The 20,446-nt window shown below is 40.0% G+C and overlaps 1 protein-coding gene across 2 annotated transcripts in view; it reads left to right on the top strand.

The window, feature by feature from the left end:
• Positions 1-20,446, top strand: part of gnb1l (guanine nucleotide binding protein (G protein), beta polypeptide 1-like) — a 32,895-nt gene that overhangs the window by 6,502 nt on the left and 5,947 nt on the right. For both annotated transcript variants that reach the window (XM_008417648.3, XM_008417647.3), the window contains exons 2-6: positions 3,066-3,200; positions 3,590-3,715; positions 4,163-4,325; positions 9,454-9,546; positions 16,933-17,148. In XM_008417648.3, the coding sequence (XP_008415870.1) occupies positions 3,091-3,200; positions 3,590-3,715; positions 4,163-4,325; positions 9,454-9,546; positions 16,933-17,148 (708 nt within the window). In that variant the 5' untranslated portion in view covers positions 3,066-3,090. The remainder of the gene's footprint in view (positions 1-3,065; positions 3,201-3,589; positions 3,716-4,162; positions 4,326-9,453; positions 9,547-16,932; positions 17,149-20,446) is intronic.

Genomic DNA, 20,446 nt, shown 5'->3' with positions numbered 1-20,446 from the left:
AAACAAAAAAAGAAGAAATACATTATTAGGTCGTGTTGCTAACAGGAGTTAATTTGGTCACTGAGAAAATTACGGAACAAATTCCACTGGATTTTAAATCTGGAAGTTGAACAGAGTTACTCCGGGTTTAAAGTCATTTCCAGCTTCTGAATTAGAAGGTAGTTTTTCTGCTTGCTTTAAATGTCTAAACTGTTGCATTTTCTCCCAAACCTGCCACCGAGGAGCCAGTTCATTTGCTCCTTGTTCCTGGCCTGGGAAGTTGTTTCTTTGACTGACAGCTGGTTATGACACATGGGTGGAAAGATTTGCAGCTTTTGGTTTTTTAGACAATGAGAGGAGCCAGTTTTCTGCTGTTGTTTCTCTGACTCAGAGCTTCATCAAGCTTCCTGCAAGAGGACAATAAGCGATGCTTAATCCACCTGTTATCAGGATGAGCCTCCTGCTCAGGAATGCAGCCATACCCACCTTTCACTGGAGGAACGGCTTAACAGATAAACCCCCCCTAACAAAAACTCAATGATTTTCTTTTCTTTTTTACCTTCCCTTTCATATACAACACCAAAACAAAGTTATTGGTTTACTTTGTAGATGCGTATAAATACAAGCGGTGTCCTGATCAGGTTTTTCCAGACTTGTCTTAGTTTTGGAGTTTTCTTGGAAGCCTTATTACAATTTCAGGAAATTGCACTTCTTGTCTTTCTAAGATGTTGTTTTAATTCAGCTGTTTTATGTAACAAACATTGACCTTGAAGTTAAACGTGTGCTGCTGGTTCTTTGATTGAGAAAGTCGTTTTGAATCCAGCAGAAAATTAAGGGATCAAAGAACATCCCGATTGCATGACAGAGTTAGTCAAAGATACCTCTGTTTGTTGTTGTGTTTATATACTGGAAAAAAAGTTTGATTTTTCAGTTTTGATTCATTTAGTGATCCAAAAAAAAGAAAGAAAAGAAAGTTCAGGTCTCCTGATCAACAGGGATGTACACAGGCCAGAAAAGTCTGGAATGTAATATGGTTCCCTGTAGGTTTACTACCCTGATTTTTAAATAAAAGATTATCTGGACTTATTGTGTGCGGCCATGTGTGACGGATGGATACGTGGATTGTCTAAATAGAATTTTGCCTTGAAAATTGTGTAGGATTCCTAGATATTTGTAAAACCATCCAATTCCCAACGCTGACTGACTGATTGGTTCTCATTTATAAATACTAATATCTCAAGCAGTCATAATTTTTGTGCATGTATTACTTTTGGATTTATAGAATTAAAAATAATAATGGAAGGGTGCATTCAATTTAAGTCCATTCAACTACAGGAATACTTTATTCACCCCAAAGAGAAACTAAATATTGTTGTCGTAACTCGTCTCCAGTAGCAGTCAGTCTTGCAACAAATCAGGACTCTGACTGAAGACTGTTACTGTATGAAAGTCTAATGACTATCATGACATTCTGACAACTCAATATTTGGAGACGATATTCCACAATAGAAGATCTTGGATGTCAGCATCATCTGTTGGCAAAAACTGCTAATCCTCCTCACTTGCTTTAGCCACTCGTTTTTTTTTTTTTTTTTTTTTTTTAATCTGTGTTTGACTGGATAGTTGGGCAGAGAGATGTGGGAGTCAGATGTCTGATGCTTGCTCTAGTGTGAATAGATTTTGATTGATGGAAGAGAGTTTGAACTTCTTCCTTTCACTGCTTACATCCATGAAACCTCCTTTTTAAGACTTCAGGGATTTTTGGTCGTCGACATTCAGGTATCAGTTAAGTTGTTTGGATGCTAGTCAGTTGCTCCCAGTTGTAAAAACATCACCGTGTTGCCACGGTTGCGCATCATAACACCTGTCCAAAATTAAGAATAAAAGTATTTCCTGCTGCCCATCATCCAAAACCAGAGGGAAAAAATATTGTCCAGACGTGCAACGCCTCAACGCCCCCCCCCAAAAAAACGAACAAAAGGCGACAAAAAGAACAAATCGGAACTAGCGTAAGAAGACTGTTTACCAGTTCTTGTGGAGCTGGCGTACCGACTGTGTCCTTGTGTGACTGCGGTCCTTTGAGCTTAATTAGGCGGGCTTGTCGGGGGTCTCTGTCTCTCTGCTTCACAGGTTGACATGGACAATTTAACCACTAACCTCCTGAAATGAGCTGCTTCTGAATGCCTCAGGCTCCAGTTTCAGTGTCTGCTGATTGCAGGGGGCCATGATGAGTAAAAGTAAACCAGGAAGGCAGATCGCCGCTTTTTAACCTGCCAAGCACACCTGAATGCTACATTAAGTTTATGATTTCACATTGTTTCTTGTATTTCAAAATGTTCTAGAAAACTTTTGGATTTACTTTAGCTGTTCCTGTGTTGCTGACTCACGACGTCAAAGAGTTCATTCAGTCGTGATCAGATGCAATATACGCTGGATGGAGTAAGATCTCAAGGAATGCAACCTCTAAAATCCGTGCAACACCTTGATTTTTCTTAAACGGGTATTTGTAAAAACATCAGATTTAACCAAGAGTCATGAAGAGTTCCTCGCATGAGAAGATTAGCCGAGTCTCACGTAGGAGAGTCGTTTCCTCACAGCGTGTCTGTGGTTGATTCGGTTTCCTCGCCTGCCCAGCCAACAACCGACATGAAAGTCTGAGATGTTACCTTTGCCTCTGGGACAACGGCTGTTGATCGGGGGAGGAATGACGAGCCCCAATCTCTTGTGTGTTTACTGTAATTAAAGTGTCACGACTTTTGATTTATGATGCGTTGAGTAAGAGAGTTGTTATCACATGAAATCATAAAAAAAAGGTAGGAGGGTGGTTGTACTTACAGAGAACATAGGAAATGAAGACACCGAGTCCTGTGTTAAACCAAAAGCTTGAAGGCAAAAGGGAGCTAATCTCTGATTGCCTCTGTTCGAGGTTTGTGCAACAACAAAGTCGTAGCTGGTTGTTTGTTGACTAAATGACTTGGCTGATCTCATCTCTTTGTTGGAGGGCTTTGCAGAAGTTGCAGAAGCACAGTTTTTATCGGTCACCAAGGCATGTTTTCAATGGAGTCCAATGTAATTTTTTCTTTCAGTGTTTGGCCTGCACCTGATTGGTCGATGTCTCGTCCAACTCCATGTCCCGTTTATACCTTAAGAGGGGCCGGCGCTCCTCTTAACACCCTCCACTTCAGCTGCTCTAGAGGCGACACCCCCCTTCTGTTTTCTGGGTGAGTCAACTAGGGCTGAAACGATTAATCCGATTAATCGCAATTAATTGATTGTTGAGATAATTGTCAACTAATTCAGGAATCCAATCATTAAGTGGACTATACACACACTGAAAGAGGTAATTTGCTGAGAGAGCAACATATTAATAACTGCAATTAAATAACTATTAGATCTATATCCATTTTCCATTTAAGAAAAAAAAAACTTATCTAATAACTTATGGGTAGAGCTGTGAGTTGAGTAATGTTAAAAAATGTTTTATGTTATACCTCAGTAGATTATTGACAAAACCTCTGTATTTTTTAGAATAAAACAAATAACAAATCTGCTGTTTGTACGTTTGCAGTAGAGACTTTGTAAATAACCTGGTGTTTGCACGATTTTGCAGGTCTGCAAAAGGCGCCGTCCACGTCTGGAACCTGAACAGCAGGAGGGCAGAGCGGGTTCTGGAGGGTCATGGTGGTAATTCAGTCATCTGGGTCAGCACGCTGCAGACAGGAGATACTCTCATCAGGTAAGTCTCAAGATCCGCTCCTATTGGTTGGTCTGCAGACACCTGCTGCTGGACCCACCTGCAAAACTTTACCTTCGTCTGTTCCTATTGTTTTACCACATTAGGACTTTTTACTTTGGTTAGAGGCAAACATCATAAAGAAAGTGAGCCACTCTCACTTCTTACTCCAGTGCAGTTTGGACATCTTTGCATATTTTGTGTTTTTTTTTCAACGGTGACGTTGGAAAATAAGACTCTGTTCATAAAAAGCCGAGTGTTTGAACTGTTTGGTGTCGACTTGCACTGACTCTGAAGACAGAATGTAAGGATTTATTTAGTAAAGCATAGACTACTGTCAATAAATGTTTTTAAATCTCAGAGTGACCGTTTAAGCTGACTATACATTTGTGTATGGATCTTAATAAATATAGCTTTTGTCCCTTTTTCTTCTCTCTGTAAATGGAACAGTCAGGGACGTGACATGCGGGTCTGCCTGTGGGATCTGACAGAAGGCCGCAGCGAGGCACTGGACTCCGTGTGGACGGGCAGTGTTGGATTCTGTCAGTGCTCCGTGCTGGAAATGAGCCCATCCAGCTACCTGCTGGCCTTTGCTGGCCTGCAGACCGAAGAGGTGAGAGGTCAGGCACAAAGAGTATTTCTAAAATTTGAGTTGGTTAAGTCTAGCGGTAACTAGCTGCTAATATAGCCTTTCTAGCTAGCTAGCTAATTTTTTTGCATCTGTTACGGGTTAGAGCTAATTTATCGGTAGTTGGCTAGACAACATTTGTATTTGCCACTGGTTCACTTCTGTTGCCAACCCGAAGGCAACATGCATCCTTTTATTACTAGTGTAATAAGCAGTGCACTAGTGCAAAAGAATTGTCAACAGTTTCTTTGTTGACATTGAAATCTAATGTTTTATTTATTTTTTTTATTTTTATTTTGGCTTTTAGTCTGTCAATGTTAACGGATAACTCTATGTTGCAAGAGCTGCTTTCTTATTTCTGAATCCGCTCAAGGATTGCGAGCGAGTTTGTCAAGACTTAACATGATACATAAACATAAAATCTGCAGCCAAGAACCGTCAAACAGTAATCAGAATGACATCATTAGAAAAACAGCAGGGATGAGCATGAACTTAATACCAAACACAGTGTCATTAATCTGGAGATTTTATAAATGGATTTGTAGCGTTGTTTTCCTGGACGGACTGGTTATATCACAATCAACTTTAAAGACAAATGTCAATCTACACCTTTTGAATTGCATCTGATAGTTTAAAGTTGATTTGCCTTAAATTGTGTATCAATGTGTGAAAGTATCTTTAATCTTAAGCTCCTTGAGTTGTAAGTACTTTTAGAAAAGCGTTACATAAATTCAGTCCTTTCACCATTTTTACACCGACATAAAACATTTACAACTCTCTATGTAACTTTTGAAAAATATTATTACGTTTTAAAAGCCAAAAATCCTTAATATAATGTTTCGTACTCAAAATATACAGACAATTCTTCTTTAAATTAAAAATTGTAAAGGCAATGCCAGTAGTGCAACAACCTAAAACTTTACACATTTCAAAAATTTAAAACATTTAATTATCTAAAGGTATGTCACGTTAAGATTTGGCCTGTTTTACCTCAACTTTATGTGTATGTATATAATGTGTAACAGTTTTACTGTAATTACGATGTTAAATACTTCAGTTCATTACTTCCTTCTGACTCTCCTTTTTCAATTTGACAAATATTAAATCTGACTGGATTACGTCTCAGGCAGCATTTTCATTTGTTTTTTTTTTAAAACCGAACAAAACTGTCAAGCATTTATATCACACTTCGCCTCTTTCAGGATTTGATTTTATTTAGTGCTTTTGCAGGAAGGAATTTTTTATTTTTTTTTTATTGAAAACTGTTGTAATTTTTTTGTCAGTAAAATTATGACTAAATAACTGGCTGTCAACCAAAACAGAAACGGCAGCTATAAAAACTGATGCGTAAACCTAAATGCAATTTTACAAAACTAGTTTCATGGTTTCACGAGTCCAAGATAACCCAATTTAGTCATAGTAAAAGACGAAATGTCATGCATGGTGGTGGTAGCATAATCCTGGGGTCTGGCGAGCTACTAGACTTCTAGAGTGACCTGGACTTCCACCCTATTGAAAATATATGAACACTGATTGGTTTCTGTGCTGGAAACCAACCAATTTAAAATGAACTCCAATTCATATAAGTTCTTAAACATCCAACCAGAATCACGCCAGAGGCTTGTTGACTGCTACCAAAAGTGTGCGGCTTCTCTGCGATTTACCAAGGGATTGTTATCTAAATAAATTCTCGCCAACACTGTAAATCTAATATTTTAGGCCAGGAACTGTCAAACAATAATCAGAATGTTTTCCTTATTAAACCTCTGTGGAAGAATTTAATCTGAACCAGGAGCTAAATATTGGTCGGTTACGGTCGCGTCTGGTGACTTTCCTTTTTATTGAATGCTCTTGTCTAAAGCACCTAATAGCCCTCAGCGATCCTACGAGAGTAAGCTAAATTGTGAGTTTCAGACGGTAACGAATGACGAAATCCGTTTTGATTGATGAAATAATCCAGGCGTCTGCTTTACACATTGAATCCACAGGGAGAAAAAAAAAGAAGAAAGAAGTTAACTTGGAATGAGATCACACTTCTGTCCGTCTCGTAGTTAATTCACGACGCCCGCGAGCTTGTACGGTTTTTGTGTGGAGCCACTGTCTGAGAGGTGAGACTGGATGGGGAGAAGGCAGCCAAAAGCTCATTCAGCCATCTTTTATTGCCTCCAGATTCATGTTACGCGCAACTTGAAAGGGCCGGGGGCGGTCACCTGATCCGGTCAGACGTGCCTCCGCTAACCCCCAGGTCCGGCATGCCCGGCCAGCGGGGCGCCTGTGACTCCCAGCACCTCAATAATGCCATTGTCCCAACAGACACAGACAGAGGCACACCTATGCAGCCATTAAAGGCAGACCAAAACGGACTGCGGCCCTCCTTTTTTTAAATTTTTTTTATTTTGTCATTTGGCTTCTCCACCCCATTCCACAGACATAACGGGCCAAGACAGATGCTTATCATGCATGTGCAAGTAAAACACCCTCATTAACGAATTTCTGCAGAAACAATGCACAGGCTCATGCCAATAAGCACGCACAATAGCGTGATTTACCATGTGCAAAAAAAGAAACCCAAAACAGGTCAGTATTTGGATATATGACTGAAAGTAGACAAAACAAAAAGTTCCTACTGAGGTTTTTTTTTTCTCTATTTACTGCTCACATTGACATTCCTGCCAGCAGCAGATAACTGCTGTGGCAGAACCATTAATTAATAGCATGAATGTTTTATTTATGGGGCAGTTCGATGCCACACAAGAACAGAGATCACCTGAGGCACAGAGGAGCCTTAAAAGCTCCCTTTGTCAGGCACGCAGAGGTAAACATGGAGGACAGATGTGGCCTAGTGATAAAATACAGATCACTCCCTTAAAGGGCTGTTTAACGTGAGGCCTAATGACGATGAATATGCGAATCGTCGGCCGGGAGAAAGCCGGAGGAGTTAGTTTTGCCCCTAATGTGGGTACAGACGCGCACACTTTATCACTCCATCGTTTTTATTAGAAGTCGATTCCAACGTGTGCAGGGAAAACGGGGCTCATGTCACCGGGTCAGGCTGTAGCTGGATGGATTACAGACAGCTAAGTGCTAGCTGGTGGTAGAATGATCTGTGGAAATCTAAAAAAAAAAAACTAAACAAACAAAAAGAAAAAACTGTAATTATAATGACATGATTCTGGTTGCAGCTGTGATGTTTGAAATCTGCAGGCAGGTTATAACTTGCAGCTTGTAAACAGATATTGCACCCGCAAGTGTGCTTCCCCCAAAATATGTAGCCTTCCTCCAGTCGTGAAGACAGATTCATTAAGGTAAATATACAAAAATAATTTGAATTTAATTAGGCTAAATACAGTGCAAATAAAAGGTTTTTATCACCCCTGAGTCTTTTCATATTTTGCCACACCACAAACTTCAAAGTAATGTATTCGAAATGTGTGTGATAGACCAACACTCGATTTAGTACAATTGTGAAGCAGAAGAAACGTTAGAAAATATTTTTTGAATTTATTTATTTTTCACGTACTGTAATTCTGTTTGAATTTACCATCCCCTATGCTTTAATACTGCTAAATAAAATGCAGTGCAACCAAATGTGTTCTGATGTCGGCTTCACTTGTTTTAATGATTTATTGATATTGATGAAAAAGTAACGGCTTATACGTGAAATAATCTGCCACTTTTTCTCAATTGTTGACTTAAAACAAGCTCCTGTTTCTTGCTAAAAAGTTACTTCTAAGTTAACTTTGTCTTATTTCAAGTGCACCAAAATATTTGGTAAGATTTAGTTCTGAACACAACTTCACACCACAAACACCAACCCGTGCATCTTTAACCTTCTGCATCACAATTATGCGCCACTGTGTTGTTCTAGCTAAGAAATTTGCAATGAAATACATGAATGTTTATGTTTTTAACCTGAGAAAATGTGAACATTTTACTGTGCAGTTTAAAAAGACTTTGAGGTCTTTTAGCTGGATGCAACAATTTGGACTGAAGTATTTAAAGGAGAGGTGTTGTGTATTTTCCAGGCACAAAGCGACATTATATAGCACAACCAAGAAACTATGTCACCTTCAGTTATTATAAAAATGCTGTATAAAAAAAAAAAAATTCCCTTCTCACCCTCCGCGAGTGGTTTCTTACATCCTCTGAGCTCGAGTTCTCTACCAGAGGCCTGGGAGCTTGAGGGTTCTGCGCAGTATCTTGCATGTGCCTAGAACTGCACATTTCTGGACTGAGATGTCTGATGTTGTTCCTGGGATCTGTTTTAGCCACTGCTCCAGTTTGGGGGTGACTGCCCCGAGGGCCCCGATGACCACAGGCACCACTGTGGTCATCACCTTCCAGGTCTTTTCCAGTTCCTCCCTGAGGCCCTGGTAATTCTCCAGTTTCTCCTGCTCCTTTTCCTGATGTTGTAATCACTTGGTATTGCTACATCCACCACAACGGCTTTCCTCTGTTCTTTATCCACCATCACAATGTCCGGTTGGTTCGCTATTACCATATATATATATATATATATATATATATATATATATATATATATATATATATATATATATATATATATATATATATATATATCTCAAACAGAAATTAAAATAAATTTTAAGTTGCCGTTTGATGCCTTGAAACTGACCTCTGTCTCTTTAAGAAGCTCCTAGTCTTTCACAACAGTCCTCCTCCATCATCCCGTTTACAACCGTTGTGAGGAGCCTTGGAGTAAGAAGTGCTTTGCATGGTAACTTCAGCAGTTCCACCAGGTGTTTGCTAATTGCTGCTGCTGCTAGTCTGGAGGAGCTCAGCTGCAGACTGCACCTCCGAGGTGGAGCTATGTGGAAATAAATATCGCTTTGCGAAAGAGCGTTTAAGCACCCTGGAATGGTTGTCATGGGAGATTCAAGGATTTCTCAAACCTGCATGAAAGAATCAAAGCAACACTCCAAGTATGTTTCTGATGAGGGAGTAACATTGTAAGATAAAGCTATATCTTACATAATACCGATCCTTTAAAAAAATGCAGAGTCACAAATTAAAACGAGCCTTACAGCTTTAGCACACAGGCATAAATCCCACCTCTCATTAATGTGATCCTATGGTTATCTGTTCTCTACAGACAAAGATCATCGAGATGCCCAGTAAGAACCCGGTCTGCACGCTGACACCAGACACGAAGCTGGGAATGGTCATGTGCCTACAACTGTGGAAGGTAAGCTAGTTCTGGCGCCATCACACCTTTTCTCTCCCGGTTGTTTAAATCTACATTGAACCTGCTTTCTTTCGATTGCTCCAAATCACACGACAAGCTGCAGTAACACACAAATCAGCAACAACAACAAATAAAAAAAAACGCACACGCAGAAGACGCGGTCTGATTTACGGCTCAACGACTCGTCCCGGGCCATTTTTCCATGCATTGCTTCTCAGCTGGCAGCCAGTCCCAACACTGTAATTAGAGCGTTTGGAAAGGCCGTGGGTTCACATCCATATATCAGCCTGCAGCTGTATATCCAATCTGATCTGAGCAAAACGTTTTTGTTTTGTGGACACCGTCGAGCTGTTTTATTTTCCTCTCATTAATGTGATCCTATGGTTATTTTCACGGTTATTATTGACTTTCTTTTTTTTTTTTTTTTTTGCAGTTTTGGGACCATGGTTAGAGACTCCCTGTTTTTGTGTGCATTGTATGAGCTTGTTAAAGTTTACAGGCAACAGAAATGAAAACCCTGCTTATCGTGTTTAAAACTATGACTGGGCAGGCTTCCGGGAGGTCTGCGCCTTTTCAATCCGAGCACTATTAAAATAAAAAAAACAACAACAAAAACAGACACACACAAACGGGTGACGGTCTGTTTCACAGCGTGTCGACGAGTTTGTTTCCAAAATCTTCTTTGTTTTGCTTTGATTCTGCTTGCTGCGCCTACTTTTCGTCTTCTGATTTATGAACCAGTGCTGCCTCCACGCTGAGTGCCAAGAAACCAAATGATCAATTATAGGATTATAAATTATATAATATCAATGTAATACAGCACAGGCAGCTGCCTGACTTCAAAGCTAAAGAGGCTCAGGTGACTCTAAATCATTTTATGGGGATTCCTGAAGAGACACACGCTTACTCCCCCTGCTACACCTATTTAGTGTAAAACATACTTTTATGATTGTACACAGATCCTTCCTTCTCTGTCTAGCTCACTCGTTTAATAAGTCAAAAGAAAGAAACATCTCTCCACATCAAATGTTTATGAGCTGCCCACTTCTTCCTTTGACCCACAAAGCTGGAGGCAGTGGCCCCGCCCACAATGACCTCGTCTCTCCGTCGCTCCTCTCATCATCCGCTCTCGTCATTTAATAGCGATGGTCCTTCTTATTTCTAAAAAAGAAGTTTTACTGTCAGCCTACAAGACCTTTTGTGAAGCAGAACTGATTCAAAGCAGCATTGAACAACATTGTTCTGTTTCACTTTTTATTATTTTATTCTCTTAAAATAAATCCGACTGTAGTGCTGGAGATGCAATCCCTGGCAAAAGTCTTCACAATCCTGGAACATTTTTCACTTTTTGTAACTTTACAACCATAAACGTGATTAACAGCGTAGTATAAAATTATATGGTTTTGGGTTTTTTTTTTTTACATTGGAGTATTATATTACTACTAGTAATATGATATTACTGCATAATTGTGCACTAAATGTTGAAGGAAAATTTGTATTTTCCCATTTTCAAGATCTACAAAAATATATAAAGTGAGCATTTTACAATATTTTAGCCCCTCCCACCTGCCCAGAGAAATACTTTAATAAATCAAATCTGGCAGAAGTTTCTATAATATAAAGTATTTGCTCACATCAACCCACATGCAGAGTCCAGATTCTTACATTTTTGACTGTTTGTTTGCAGATCAGTCTCATTGGAAGCAGATTAAATGTCAAGTCTTTCCATAGATTCCCAATTAGACTTAGATTGGCCTTTAATTAGGACATCCCAACACAAGACTATGCTTTAATATAGGGCTACACTGATAAGTTGGCCCTGATTTCCTTAATTTTGGGAAATCACCAATCGGCCGATAATTATATTAAAAACAGATATCCAGCAAAAGGCCTTTGAAAAAGCCTGTTGCTCTGCTGTGGGAGTGGACAGACAGACAGACCCTTCCACCTCATTTGCACGTCAGTGGTTAACAGTAGTCTCACCTTAGCAATTTTAAGTTTTTTTTTCAGACAAATAAATCGTTATCGGCAGGTCAGCATTTTTGAAGATCAGTGATCGGTATGTAAACCATATGTGGTAGCAAAATGCAGCACCCATGTACATCAATTCCTCTCACCTTGTTACCTAAAATCCCAGTAAGACTCATTAAAGTCCACAAAATGAGAAAGAACTCCAGGGAATGGACTCTATCTTAAAAATCGAGGCGTATGCCGTTTTATCCCTTCCCATCTGATCGGCTGCGACTCAGGAGAATCGGCTTTGATGGAGCGAACAATCGAAAGTGGCTCCACATGTGGCTTTGACTGGCGCGAGGACGCCGGGCCCTGGCCGCGGGGACGGTGGTGATGTACGACATGCGAGGCTTCTGATGTGAGCGGAGGCCGGCTGGGAAAAAGGAAATGTTCCTTTTACAGATATCCATCACTCTGAGCTCATCACCTCGCTGCCTCGTGGCCATCACATGGTGGCGGGAGCTGAACGACGACCACAGGAAACGATTGGTTCCTTATGTGGAAGCAGCTCCCGCCCGAGGCCTGCGCCGCGACATCAACAACTCAGGCTTGTTCATGGGTTAAAATGAACTACGTTTTCACTTGGACCTAAAAAATACATTTCTGGTTCTCCTTAGACAAAATAAAAAAATAACACAATTGCCTTCATATTAGCATATTTTTATTCCATCCAGCATTTGCTTGCGTCCCCTTCTGCAGCACAACCTTTTTAATCGCTTTAAATTTAAAGAAATGTTCATGTTTATCATAACGTAACTCCTTACAACTTATCTTTCATCCAGCTATCCCTTTCCTAGGTGATCAAATCTTTAAAATGTGATCATGACTGAGATCTCTTTACTTGCCTCATATGGTAAATGGACTGAACTTATATAGCGCTTTATCCAATCATTTTTGACCACTCAAAGCGCTTTACACTAGAGTCACATTCACCCATTCGCACTCACAAATGCTCACACATTTATACACAGATACGCAGCTCGGTAGGCAATTTGGGGTTAGGTGCCCAGGGGCACATCGACATGCGGCAGGAGGAAGCTGGAATCGAACCTACAATCTTCCGATTGCAAGACGACTACTCTTCCCACAGAGCCACAGTCGTCCCAATGTTGTTACACACACACACACACATATCATGTTTTATTCGATTTACATCAAGGTTTATCATTACTTATTTCTTCTTGTGGTTTTATTCATTTCTACTTTTTAAATCTTGTGACGTGTAAATAAATAGCCTATCAAAAGTCCCAGCAGAGCTGGAGAAGTACGAAATACCTATTATAATGTTAAATGTTACCATTTACTACCTCAAATAATTTTTTGGAAATGTTTTTTTTTTTCTTTCTTTCAAAGTATGAACAATAACAGAACTCTACCGCACAGAAAGGAGATTAGTGCGAAAACAAAGAAAACAGTAGTTGGCTACAGTAAGTAAATGAAACGGAAATTATTTAGTGACAAACCGATACGTTTATAAGCTGTTGTGTGGTCAAATTTCGCATTTACATAAAGACATTTCAGATGTTTTCTCCTTTTAAGGTGGATGTTGCTCTATAATCTGTACTTCATAACAGATAGACAAATACACACATTTATTCAGTGTGCAAAGACATGCCAGGGTGACAGTAAAGGCTAAGCTCCGCTAAAGTTTTATGGAAAGCTCTGTGGCACAAAATATACTGTTTGTTTATTCAGTTAACTGAAGGATTGTTTTCTCAGAGCCATTTAGCAGGGTTAAATGAGAGGGGGAAAGAATTAAAAGAAGTTAATTTATCAAGGATGCCTTCTCTGTTAAAACGACTCAAATAGAACCAGAACCAAATACTGTCAGAGGAGAGAACAGCATCTTTCTCTAGCAGTGTGTGTGTGTGTGTGTGTGTGTGTGCGTGCGTGCGTGCGTGCGTGCGTGCGTGTGTGTGTGACAATATTAGAGTAATCAGAGGCTTTGAGAGGATTTCAGATTCTCAAATAAACAATTTGAAATCTCCCAGAGATTAGCTGCTTAAAAACATTTTTAAAAAATACTTTTTTTTCTTTTTTTGTTGAATAATTCATTAAAACAGTTCTTGAATAGATCTTCAAGATCCAGCTCCCTTCAAACAGCTGTGAATCACATCTGTTCGCATCACATAGCAACCTGAATTTACAACAGTAACCAGCCATGACTGGTTTAAAAATGCTCAAAATCCAGTAATTAAAAGGGAAGAAAATGTAATTAGATACATTACTTTAAGTGACTTTAATAGTTAGTTGCTAACTTGATTACTACTAACTGTACACATTTTTAAAGTGTCCTACCCAGCACTGGCAGAGACATCATTTGCAGAGAAGCTATGAAAGATCAAAATGATCTCGTCGTAAGAAGATATAAGTCAACGGAAGAGAGAAAACAAACTTCCACAGCTTTATGTAGTGCAGTCAAGACCATCTTTAGTAATTGAACCAAATATATAAAAAACCCTAAACTGCAACATTAGAAGAACTGGATGTCCTTTCAAAAATAATGAAAAAAATAAATAAATAAATGGAGGCTGGTCAATGAGGCTTCCAATAGCCTGACATCAACCCCTGAAAGAGCTGCAGGAATTTCTGTCAGACGGTGGATGTGTTCTACATGTGTCAGTAATATCCCGTGTTCTCCACATCTCTGGTGTAACAGAATCTTTCACTTCCAAAGAAAATATCTAAGCCTGGCTAAGATCTTCTAAAAGTAATGTTATGATCTGAAGAAACCAGACTTAAACTTTTGCGCCTCAATTCTGAAAGATATGTTTGGCACAACCGACACTGGCCATCACCAAAGACACATCACGCCAAGAGGGATACATGGAAACATGGATAAAGTGATGATCAGTCCCATACACTGGCCTGTTTTTTATCCCAGAACGTTGAGGTGTCTGTTTAAAAACTGAAGAAGAAGATTAGTTTTATGTCTTAGCATCACTTTGAGTGACAGGATATTTCAAAACAACACTGAAAGCATTAATTAAGCCAAAACTGTACAAAATACATAGACGCTTTGCACTAAAGATAAAAACGGGGCACAGCTTTTAGCTTCGCCCTGCTCAAATTCACTGGCGTTACGCTGTCATTGCAGTTTATGAAGTATAAAGCGCAATTTTTCTTATTTAAAAAATTAACTGGTGTATTTGTTCATTTGAATTTGGTAATATACAATTAAAAAGACTTTAAGTGGTCAAATGAAAAATCTGTAGAATGTGCCAATTTCTCTTATCCGATTAACCGTCAGAGCAACTAACGATTATAATACTTCAAACATTCCCATTGAGTTGGCAGTTCAGACATTTCTTTTTAATGTAAAATAAACCAGCAGTTTCTTACTCTTGTTGTAAGAGTTGTAATCTAATTTCATTTTAACCAGTGAAACCCTGGATAAAATCTGGACCACTTCGGCCGCCCCGGCACGCTGCCGTTCTAGGAAAGGCGGCTCCTTCCTCTGGTCCGTCTTCTCTTTTTCTTTGCAGCTGTTCTCCTGTGATGAATCTCCACCCAGTGCCCCAGCCCCACTCCAGCAGAGAGGGCTCTCTTGCAGAAAGGCCTGTGGAGGATATAATGAATTAGGTGTCTACCCAGGGTTCCCCGACCTCCGACCCATGACATCATCAATCAAGGAGGTCCTTCGCTTAAGTGAAACGCTGGGCCCCCAATCTGGATCGCTTGGCCCGGTCCCTGCCGGCAAGCAGGGGACGGGGGGCCACTGATTTTCACTTGTTTTTATTTGTTTTCATAATCCCTCCGTGTTCGTCCTCCGCTGATGTGTTTGGAAGGAGTACACGACTCTGTCTATAATTTGTTTCAAGCTGGAAGAGGAGAAATATGGAGCGTTAACAGAGGAGAGGACTTGAAAATGGATGAAAAATGGCTGACGTGGTCTCCGTGCACATATGGAAAAAATTTTTTCCCTCCTGGCTTCTGCGTGGTACTGTGTTTTTTTTTTTTTTCTTCTTCTTCTTCTTCTTCTTCTTAAGGCCTGGTGTTATTTTAAAAGCAAAAGGTAGAGCCAGTGCAGCGCCGAGTATCTGACTTTATTCCTCGATCATCTGAAGTCCGGATCTAGCGCTGACCTTTCATAAGGCTCGACAAAGTTCAAGGCTTTGTCCAGACAGTTGCCCAACCAGGTGTGTGTTTGCTGTGGTGTGTTCAAACTTAAAATAAGTTGTTTTTATTTTTATTTTCTGTTTATTCATAAGAAACTGGGACCTCAAGAAAAAGACGATGGTGTTTATATGAATCCTAAACCTCTTTTCACTCTTTCTGTTTCAGTCTTTTTCTCCCAGTGTCAGTTAATTACTCTTTACTTTATTTACTTATATTAGATAACATCTCAACTCTACCATGTGTTTATTACTGCACAAGATTTACCCTTTTAATAGAAATACATGTTGTGCTTCATGCTTGTTCTCCTTTAGGTCATATACTGTCCAGGGAATTAGGGGTGGGCATTTATCGTATCGTTTATTATTTATTTTGATAAATTCCTTATCGTGATAAGATTTTGATTTAACATTGTCACGATGAATTCTAAATAATGTTTTTTTTTTAATAATCTAAAACTGTCCATATTATCAGGATTGTTGTTTTTGCTGTTTTTCTCCCCACAAAGGTGTGTGAATAAATTTGAAAATATCATTAAATGTTCTTGTAGTGCATTTCAGTGATACAAAATATACTTCTGACTGGTGTCTAAAGAAGCGTGTTACAAGTAGGGATGTTTTTCAAGAGCAGCTTTTGTGAGACCATGATTACTCTGATTACTGTGCCATGAAGTCGCAAAATATCATGATAAAACTTTAAGTCCATATCGCCCACCCCTACAAGGAATATTAAAAGGCGCTCATGTCTTTTAAATATTTTTGACATTGTGCCACAGACAAACACAAAATTGCCCATTTTTTGTAATTAAAATCTGAAATGTGTGGCTGGAGATCAATCTTTTGCTGTAGTCATAGCTGTAAGCTTTTTGGGATTCACTTTAAAAACATCCAAATTATCGTATTTTGACCATGTCAAAATCTTAGTCCGACTAAGGCAGATTAAAATACTAATTGCATTTTGTGCATTGATAGACAATAAAAAGTGTCAAACGATGGATAAAATGATACTGTTGTGCTGCAGAGAGCAACTGGCTGGCGAATGGAGGCCACAACGTCTCTGAGAGTCAGCCGGAGCTTCCAGACTGATAACCTCTGCTCCTCTCAGCTCCCAGCAACACACTAGTTTTTTTTTCCTTTTTCTTTTTTTTTTATGGCTTTCTAAATCCCTGTTCTCATCTCACGTCTTAACTTGCGTCGCTCTCCCTCCGTTCCTGCTGCCCCTCCTCCCTCTCTCCCATCTTCCTCCCCTCTCTTGCAGCCCGACTCGGGTCTCGGACCGCTCCTGTTCGCTGGATACGAGGACGGTTCCCTGTTGCTGTGGGACGTAACCCAGAGGTCTGAGCTGAGCCGTGTCAAAGCCCACCCCGAGCCCGTCATGTGCCTGACCTTTGACCCCGGCCGTCTGAGGGGCGTATCGGGCTCCTGCGAGAAGCAGCTCTCTTCGTGGATGCTGGACGACCAGAACCACATACAGGTTAGGAGGCTCAGGGCTTATCCGGCTGATCTGGTCGTGTTTGTTGATTAGGCTGCAGCTCTGGAGATCCTGAAGATGTGTTGCTACTTTCTGACTTATCCAATCTCTTTATTCGTAATTTTTGACCGTTTACAGCTAACGGTTACCATCTATACATTTATTTTTATTCCCTTCATCAGTTTCTGAGCCTTCAGGTTCTCGTCTTTAATCATAGATATCCTTGTTTATTCACAGTATAGCATCAACGTCTCGGTATCAACTTTATGCATTACTTGCAGCTAGCTAAATTATTTTTTAATATTATGAATTAGAGAAGCAAAAAGAAACCAAGTAGCGGGACATTTTTCACTTCTCACCTCCAACCGTAAACAATGACTGACGAGCAGGAACAATTTTGTCGTATCAACAAAAGCTCTCCTCAGTGTGGAAGTTGTTACTGTGGGAAGAAGACCCTTGTGTTACTTTCAGTTTTAGTGAGTTCCTTAAAATCTTAATCCAAGGACGTAAGCAGATGTAAGGAAATTGAAACTGTATTTTGCTGCAGTAGAGCAACTCTTCCAACAGATCACAGTAGGATTGTTTTATCCAACTGAGCTTTCAAACTCCGAGTCAGGTGACATTTTTGAAGTGGAAATGTTTGGAGGAAGGTCAGAATATGAAGTTTGCTGCAGTAATGCTAGCCATGCTAGGAAGTAAAACAAAACAAACAAACTGAAGTCCATAAAGAGTTTGTGCTTGTTTTAATATATTAACATGGGTGAGCATACTTTCGCTAGTGCGCTAATAGTAGAACTTATTTTTCGATTAGCACTTTTGCTTCTTTGGAACCGTTTCCGTGCTTAGTTCCCCTAATTGAACTTTTCTGGATGAATTATAAAGCACTAACTTACTTTGCTGATTCGTAAACTTTCAGTTGAATAAAGATTAACATCTGTTTGGACAGTTAAGAATTTTTCAAGTGGACATTTATATTCATGCTCTTATTTTGAAAAGAGTGAAGACTTTTTACTTTTTTTCTCTCCTCACATTCTCTCTCCCTCTCTTTCTCTATTATTTTCTCCTCATAACTTTATTTCAAACAAGAAATGTACAAGAACAAAATAAAACTCAGTAAAGAAAACAATATAAACACAAACAAAATATCTAAGGACATTGTAGAACATGTAAATTAGAATCTCAAAATGAAGTTGGTGATTGATGATTATAGTCTTTCAAGGGCAGATATTTGAATTAAAGTTAGCTCTTTAGCATTAGCTATTGTTAAATACCAGGTTGGTGTAGCAGTTTAGCGTTAGCAGAACTAATATTTGTGTTTAGAGCTTTAGTGTAACTAACTTTTTAGTTAGTGGTGCCATCCACTAAATATGAGTTAAATCCTGTTTAACTACAACTTGTTCTCTCACACATGACATCACTGCTCCTAATATCAATAATCAATGACTGCTCAGAGAAGGTAAGGCTGAGCTTCACTACCTGCTAACTGATTGTTGCGCCCAGTGGTCATCTAAATCCCATGGAGTGGAATAAATGGCGCCAGAGGAGAGGAGAGTGTTGGCTTTCGCCCGACTTGCTTGGAAAACATTAGGGCCCAAAGAGGAAGAGGCTCAGCGGGGCTCCGGGGGCCATAAATCAGCTGCTGGTTACACAGTGTTGGCAGGACTAGGGGCCAAGGGCCAGACTGAGGCTGTCACTCTAGACTCAAACCACCCACAGACACTCTGAGACCTAGTCTCACAATAGACCTTGTTAATATGTTCAAAAATAGCAGTTGTTGTTCTGAGGAATCTCTTTGTGCAGCAAATAAAATTGGAAATTTCAACTGATATTTTAAGAGTAATATAGGAGGAAATTGTTGGTACGTACACTTGGATGCTGCAGACGTCGCAGCATCTCACACTGACGTGTGTTTTTGCGAGAGTTCCAAATTTGCACTCCCCCGCCCCTGCCACACTCAAAGAGATCACATCAGCCTTCGTACCATAATTCATTGTACATAACAGCTCCTGCTTCAGAGACTTTCTGCCTCATTTGGAAGCTGTATTTTCTCTTGATTTCATGAGCAAATAGGAATGCTCCTATTTTTCAGTCAAACCTCATGAATCAACGCCAAGGGGAACCTACGGCTGATATAGTGGGCTCCTGCTCCAGCAAAGGGGTATTATTCTTTCCAGGGCTTTTTACAAATGAACGCTCGAATTAGAAATATTTGCAGAGCTCCCATTTTCTCACCCTGAATGTGTGTCTAGACAAACACGGCGCAGGATTTCAGTAGGTATGCCATAAACAGGAGGCGAGCAGTTATTGGGGTTTATTTTGCTAAAGCAACAAAATATTGATTCAGTGTGTAATCCAGGATGAGGATGACAGGGGGGGAAAAGCACAAGGGGAGAGGGGAAGGATTCATTTGGGGCTTTTAAATTACTCCGAAGTGCAGCTCAGTGTGACGTCCAGACAGCTATCCTCAGCGCTTCCCACAGACGTATTTTCTGTGTGGCCGGGGTGGAGGTCCTGCCGGGTGGCAGGTCCGGGCCACGGCTTCTGACGGACGACCTGCGAGAGGTAATAAAAATATCAAAACCTTGGAGGCCCCTAAGCCAAACAAAAAACACATCTGCAGTAAGGGGAACAGTAGTTCACGGTGGGAGGCTGCAATAAAGACCGGGGAGACTGCAAGTGCCACAGCATCTCACTTCCCACAAATTACCCCGGCAATAAAGCCCAAACAGAGTGCAGTGGAGCTAGCTGGGCGAGGCAGATGGATGGTTTTAGTGAAATCCAGGAGGGAACTGAATTTGACACAAAACAGCGCAGTTATGATTTAATGACACTTGGAGTCTATGAAGTGAGCTTATCTGGGCCAGATAAAGACAGATGGGCACAGGACTGGAGGTTAATGTGTTGCACATGGCTCCCAGAAGCCTTTATCTGCCGTGTGACCCTGCTGGCCTCAGATTGTTTTGTGGTAACGAAGCATCGTCTTCAGCCCTGTTTCCCTTCTACTGGACATTTTTGGGATTGTGAGGCAGTTTGGGTGTTGGGAGGGTTTACTAGCTGTTAAATTACATAATATAAATACATGGATTTAACTCCTTGTCAAATCCACAAAATGCATAATTTGAATATAATCATTAATACTTTAGAAGCAAATAAATGTTTATTTTATTTTAGTTTAGTTTTTTTTACAAAGTCACACATTGGCACCACCACTCGAGTCCTGTAGAATACAATAAATCAGCAGCATTTTGCACAGAGTGCAACTGGCCAAGAGTGGATTTGTTTGGATTTGTAAATGCATTCC

This window comes from Poecilia reticulata, chromosome 9, assembly GCF_904066995.2.
Source record: "Poecilia reticulata chromosome 9, P_reticulata-male-v2, whole genome shotgun sequence".
NCBI lineage: Eukaryota > Metazoa > Chordata > Actinopteri > Cyprinodontiformes > Poeciliidae > Poecilia > Poecilia reticulata.
Note: the sequence above shows the minus strand (reverse complement) of the source record. Positions and strands in the feature narration are given on the sequence as shown.